This window comes from Lissotriton helveticus, chromosome 3_1 (genome assembly GCF_964261635.1).
Source record: "Lissotriton helveticus chromosome 3_1, aLisHel1.1, whole genome shotgun sequence".
NCBI classification, from domain to species: domain Eukaryota; kingdom Metazoa; phylum Chordata; class Amphibia; order Caudata; family Salamandridae; genus Lissotriton; species Lissotriton helveticus.
Window position 1 is genome coordinate 1,635,227,661 of NC_136061.1, and position 7,096 is coordinate 1,635,234,756.

A 7,096-nucleotide genomic window follows, 5' to 3' on the forward strand; every position below is an offset into this window, starting at 1 on the left:
TCTTGCTGAATATCGCTATTTCGGTCTTTTAAGTGCTCAGCATGAGACATCTGGCTTTCATCAACTTAGTACTTTTGATCATGCAGGTGATGAACTTGTTTCTTACGTTGGGGGTCTTGTCCTAGAGGGAGAGTATGAGTTGCGTGTCGTCAGCATACAAGAGCATGTTGATGTCGTGTGCACAGATTATATTAGTCAGAGGGATCATGTATGCATTGAGCATGGTGAGTTGAGCAATGAACCTTGAGGCACTCTGCAGATGACTGTGTGGGCCTCTGAGGAGTAAGGTGCCAGGCTGATAGCCGGTGTCCCATCCGATAGGGAGCAGATCCACTGCAGAGCAAGCCCTTGGATGCCAATCTTGTATAGGCACCAGATGATGATTGGTTGTAAGAATGTGTCAAATGCTGCAGAGGTCCAGTAGAATGAAGGCTGCCATATCTACTCTGTCAAGGATCATGTGGATGTCATCTGTGGCAGCAAGGAGTGCTGTTTCTGTACTTTGGTTGGGCCTAAATCCGCACTGTGTGGCATTGAGGGTAAGGTGGTTGCTGAGTTGTTTAGTGAGGCGTTGGTTGATTAGGTTCTCTAAGACATTGACAGGATATGGTAGGAGGGAGAAAGGTCTGTAGTTGGAGTACGTGGCTAGGTCAGCAGATGGTTTCTTGGTTTTGAACAGGGGTGTGACTGGTGTGCTTCAAGGTGTCCAAGAATGTGGCTCAGTTGATGGAGGCATTGAGGAGGATTGGTTGGAGTCCTTTGGTGATATGTGGGGTCGGCAAGTGTCCACTCGAGTGGATGGTCGTCATGGTAGAGGAGGTTTTAACTGTGGTGATGGTGGGCTAAGAGGTAAGGGTTTCTTTTTCAGCTGTGATGGGAAGTGTGCAACAATTACGGGGTATGATTTATGTGTTGAGGTATCCATATATGGAGGTGATTTTGCTGTAGAAGTATTCTAAGAGCTTGTTCCAAAGGTCTTGTGATGTTGCTGGAGGTGTGGCGAAATCTTTGATAAAGGCAAAGATTTCCTTACCACTGTTTGTACCTGCGTCAATGCGGTCTACAAGGACTGTGCGCTTGGTGTCCTAATCTGCTAGTGATAGCGTCTTAGGATGGATTTGAAGAGTTCTTTATCTGTGAAGTATTTTACATGTTCTCCATTAGCACTCCAGGATGAAATTTTTCTTTATTACTTCAGAAACACGCCATCAAACCATATCCTCAACATCCCAGTGGTTACCTCAGCAACATCTTTTTGGTAGACAAAAAAGGCAGAGGAGTCTGTCTCATTATCAATCTCAAAGACTTCAACTCTTGGATTCTTTACAGGCACTTCAAAATGGAAGGAATGCATCTACTGGGATAAATCTTAATAGAAAGGGACTTCACGTTTCGATTAGCTCAAGGATGACTATCTCCCCATTCATATCTTGCCTCCTCAAGAACGTCTTCTTCAATTCCAGAGGCGCTGTATCAACTAAGTGTGTTTGCTCTCTCATTTGGGCTCTCTTCAGCTCCTTGGTGCTTCATGAAGCTTCTAAAACTAGTAGTAGAATTTCTCAGTGGTCACAGAATTCATCCAATCATTCATTTAGATGATATCCTGATCATGTATCAAGACCCAGTCATCCTGCTATAAAAAATAAACTTGACCATGACCCTCCTCAGAATCTCGGGTTTGTAATCATTCAAAATAAAAATTTTCTTCCCTCAAACGAGATGACCTTCTTAAGCTTTGCAACAGACTCCATCTCGGCATATCTTTCCTTACCAATTCAAAAAATTTGCAACATTATAAAAAATAAGATTTGCAGATTTCTCAGGAAAGGCAAGAACATTTTTCGCTGGCTAGCCAAACTACAAAGCCTCCTAGCATCTTCCATTCGGCTATTTTTACAGGGCCGTTACACTACTGTGCTCTGCAGACATTAAAGAGGAATGGTATTTCATATTCAGATCAAATCCAACTCTCAACAGGGGTGAGACAGGAACTGCACGTGGCTCGATTCTATGGAAGCATGGAATGAGAGACCATTTTTGGTCTTATTCCAGACACAGTGATTGAATCAAACGTAGGCCGTTTTGGATGGGGTGCCAGATGTAGAGAATTAATGACAGGAGGTAGATGGTCGCAAGAAGAACTATCTCTACCCATCAAATGTTTACAAGTGTTAGCCAGGTCCTTTGCGATCTGTTTTTTCCCATATATCTCACTGATGTATTGTTCTGAAAATAGACATTGTTTCAGCACTTCTGTATGTCAACCATTTGGGGTGTTGGGGAAAGAGGTCATGCCTTCAGGCAGAGACTGACCAGGAATTCTGGTATTATTGCCAGACCCACAACATACTGGTCATAGCAATGCATCACCTGAGAAACGAGAACAGCATAGCAGACTGAAATGCCCAGTATTGCAGGGATTCCAGTGAATGGATATTGAACTTGTCCTAGTTTACCAAGAAAATTATGAAATGGCTCCATGCCAATTAGTTTTCTTTGCATCTCATCTGAACGTCCAACTTCCACTATTCTACATTTGGAAACCAGACCCTTTAGATCTGACAACGGATGTGTTTGTTCAAGACTGGAATAGTGTGAACCATGCCTTCCCTCCTTTTTTTCTATGATGTTGAGAGTAGCTCTCCACATTAAGAAAAAGAAAGCAGTGGTGATTTTTGTGGAGAACTCAGGGTTGGTTTTGAGTTCCTCTGGAATTATATAGCCAACAACCATGGCTTCTCCATATTTTTCCATCTCTACTCCTTGATCCAATAGGTCAACCTCACATGCGGATCATCTACCACCAATTATGACTGGTAGCTTAGAGATTTTCCAGAGACACTGGCATGTTTTTGGATTTTTGGAACAAGCTTTCTACCTCAGCGAAAAGGCCAAGTCCAATTCTAGTCACAAAAGATGTTTATCAGTTGAGGCAGATGGTCTTGCTGGTGCTTGGATCTGTATTTGGATCCCTTGACTACAGGTGTAATTTTTGTAATGAATTTCTTGGCATCTATGGTACCTGAATTTCTATCTGCTATTTCCTGCAGCCATAGTCCATTGGCAGATCACCATATTGGAGAACATCCTCTAGTTTCTAAATTATTGCAGGGGATTAGATTTTCTTTCCCCCACCCTAAATACCCCATACTATGGCATGCCTCAGTGGCTCTGAACTTCCTCCAAGGAAGTCCCTGTAATAAATAGAGAAAAAAATTATCCGCCAAACTGGCTAATCTCCTTTGTTTAACTTCTTGCAAAACAGTATCAGATGTTCGAGCATTAGATCTTGCAGGAAAATACTTTACTCATGAAGGAACTGCCCTTTTTATATTTAGGAGGATAAAATATGCTTCAGAAAAGTTTCCTTCTACACCTCATTGGAGAAAGAAAAAATGTGCATGGTTCAAGGTTTAAGAACTTGTGAAACTACCACTGCAGATCTCAGGAAAAATTCTTCAGGACAGTTGCTTATTTCTTTTGTTCGCCCATATGACTGTCTTCTGTCCCACTTTGGCTCAATTAATTGGATGGGTTTATTTTCTAAAGCAGGGACTGATTCTTCTGTTTTTGGAGGTCACGCTGTTAGATGTGCAGTAACCTCCAAAATACATTGTCTGTGGGGCAGTCTGGTCATTGGATGTGATGTTTAAGGAATTCTATTATAAAACAGCAAGTAATCCTTTTTCTAGGATTGCCAATCAGCTTAAAACTTGCATAAACCAAAGTCTCTCAAGGAGGACCTTGACTATGCAGATGATCTAGCCTTGCTCTCTAACACACCGGCATGTGCAGTAAAAGATTTCTCACCTCAAAAGGAAGGCACAGATAGTGGGCCTGAAGATCAGCATTGATATATCAGAAGTCAAGCCACTCAGTAACCTAAACCCTTCACCAATCAAGGTGGAAGGAGACAATCTAGCCATGACTGAAGCTTTCACCTGCATAGACAGCAAAATTAGACATGACGGAGAGACAGGCAGTGACCTAAAGAGCAGACTGAACAAGGCCAAGAATGCCACCAGGATGCTTAACAATTTGTGGAGGTCATCTCAGGACAACACCAACACCAAGTTGAGGCTTTACCAGTGCTATGTTCTGTCCATACTCTTGTACAGATAAGAATGTTGGTGGATGACAAAAAGTGACAACAACAAACTGTTAGCCTTCCACAACAGTAACAGAAGAATATTGTGCATGTTCTAGAAAAAACGGTCTCCAACCAGAAACTGTTCACAAGATGAAAAGAAAAAGAGCAAGGACACCATCATTATGAGAAAAAGATGGAGATGGATAGGACACACCCTCAGAAGAGAATACAACTCCATTACAAGAAGAGCTCTCAAGTAGACCCTAGAAAGCAAACAAAAGCGAGGCAGGCCAGAGTATACCAGGAAGCAAACTGTGGAAACAGAAATGAAGACCCTAAACCACAGCTGGGGCACTGTACAGAAACTTGCCCAAGGCAGACAGAAGTGGAGGTACTTCTTTGCTGCCCTACATGCTAGTTTGCATAATAGACAGTAAGTAGCAATCCAAAGCCACTTGTCCGGTCATAGAATTAAAAAAGGTATAGTATATGTGAACAATAATTTTTAGTTCTTTTAAGGACACGGATCAAGGATTATCCCACCCAAAAATGTCTTACTGTATTTTACACACTATACATTCGATATTAACTGCCTGCCTATTATTACCCACACTATATGTGTTATTCAAACGTGTTTTGAAATAGTCCACATAGCATTGTGTTTACTTCAGTTTTAGACCAGAAGCAAGGATAATAAACAAAGCTGCACTTTCTGGAAGACAACGAGACTGCGCTGCAAGAAGAGGTGGACATTATCAAGTCATCATTGTATATATGGGCATCCAAAAGTTGACTGGTCACTTGTCTGGCTTGTAGTTCTTATCGATTCACGGGTAGTGTTGTTTTAATTTTTGTTACTTAATTCCATGTGTTTATCTGTTATGGTACACTGCTGCTAGAAATTTTAAAAAAAGCGAAGAAAAGACTGTATAATCCTCACATCCGTGTCTTTAATAGAACTGAAAATTGTTGTCCACGTATTCTATACAATTTTTAATTTTGTTTGCTGTTGTTAGTTGTGGAAAAACTGTTGAGGAGGAATATATGGTGCCTCCCCACAGAAGACCGGTAAACATTAGTGCACCTTGAAGTGTGCGACCCGAGGCAAGTTATGCACACATCAATGCGCCCTGACACTGTCAGCAGCCAATAAAAGAGGGTGCCTGAGCACACAAAGTCAGTTTCTGTAGGTTACTGCTGAGAACATGCTCATCTGTGTCCCTGCCATTGAAAGTACACGATACACAACTGTGATATCCTGCTGCTCAGCCAGAATGACTGCCTGATGGAATGTTAGTGTTTGGAATGTGCGAGTGCATGAATCAGTTGGATGAAGGGCTGAGCAGCCGAGAAGCTGCTCCTGGTGGGGCTCCTACTTAGACTCTGACTTTACCTGTCTATGTATCTAATTTACCACCTCAATAAATCTACGTGGTAAACTACCTGGCTTGGATCGTCCTTTCTTCAATACTACATTTTGGTACCAGGAGTGTTTGACTTCAGTCTGGGAAATCACCCACTTCAAGCATCAAGCCATCGTTCAACTTTGTGAAGCTATAGAAACCTCCAGCCCACGATCAAGGTAAAGAATTCTCTACATATTTAAAGCTACGCATTTGAAACTTTACTGGCACCCGAGCCCCACCAGTGACCTTCCACCTTGTCGCCTACAACGTTTCTGTGCCAGCTCCTTTCTGCCTGCTACCAACAGATCCTGCTGCCTCCCAGTTGCTATACGCTTTGTTTCACTGTACCATTCACTACATTTAATTCTTTGATTGTCATGCCTCTTTTTGATGCCTTTTAAAATGTTCTTCCTTTGCATTTTAAAGGGGGGAGATATGTGATATCCTGCTGCTCAGCCAGAATGACTGCCTGAGGGAATGTTAGTGTTTGGAATGTGTGAGTGCATGAATCAGTTGGATGAAGGGCTGAGCAGCAGTGAAGCTGCTCCTGGTGGGGCTCCTACTTAGACTCTGACTTTACCTGTCTATGTATCTAATTTACCACCTCAATAAATCTACGTGGTAAACTACCTGGCTTGGATCGTCCTTTCTTCAATACTACAACAACCCAATTAGAAACTGATAAACTAGAATGCGAGTCACAGGAGAAACGTATTACATTTTGTACAACTTCCACGCTGGAGTGAGTTTATAATTTCTCCTACTTTCTATATAAGTGCCCGAGTTTAACACAAAAACGGGTATGTGCGTGCCTTCTTTACAGTCTAGTCAAGCCCACAAGCTGAGTGAAACATTTCTCCATGAGAGTATCAGGAAGTCTTCGATCCAAATATAAACACGAGAATACAGTTTTCGGGTACGTTTTAGAGGGTACTTGCTGAATGCAAGGGAGTGTTGCTTGGAAAAGAGGTGGGTTAAGTATGACTGTGCTGCAGGAAATAGCTCTGCTGCAAAGGAATATGTTCCTCTTCTGTTAACAGTGTAGGATATTGCGGTCCTGCAGTAACAGATCTAAGTTATTGCAGTGCATGAGGGGGTTTGTTGAATGTTTCAGGAAGACTGGTTGCACTAATGGGCATGGTGTTACTCCTAAAAAGTATTAGAATACCGTGCTGTACCTCTGGCACTGCGTGGCTGGCGCTGTCACGTCTCCTATGAACATCCATCCCACTGGCATTGACAGTAGCGATATTGCTACAGTCATAAGACTTCACCGAACCACCGCTGACCCTTCACACCCAATACAGGACGGCCCACAATCGCCATAGAAAGAGGCGTCGCATAAGCAGGACTACAGCTACACGGAACAAAGCAGTGATGGTGGCCATCTTGTTCTAGCATAATTTTCAGTGAATTGTTTCGAGACATTTACTCTAGAATCAATTTAACAACTCTTCGTTTGACAAATAACCACAACAAAGATATGTATTTTAATGTATTTGTTATTTCTTTAAATACTGTCATACGAATAAGATTAAAAGACGTCAGTAGTTTTAGGTAAATAGTAGCGAAAAAGCTTAAACGTTCCATGACTGCTAAC

The 7,096-nt window shown here is 42.1% G+C and overlaps 1 protein-coding gene across 1 annotated transcript in view; it reads right to left on the minus strand.

Moving 5' to 3' along the window:
• CCDC93 (CCC complex scaffolding subunit CCDC93) overlaps nucleotides 1-6,820 on the minus strand; it is a 1,137,947-nt gene extending 1,131,127 nt beyond the window's left edge. The window contains exon 1 of the mRNA XM_078682376.1: nucleotides 6,675-6,820. Coding sequence (XP_078538502.1) covers nucleotides 6,675-6,722 — 48 coding nt within the window. The 5' untranslated portion in view covers nucleotides 6,723-6,820. The remainder of the gene's footprint in view (nucleotides 1-6,674) is intronic.
• Between the last annotated feature and the right edge of the window lie 276 nt (nucleotides 6,821-7,096).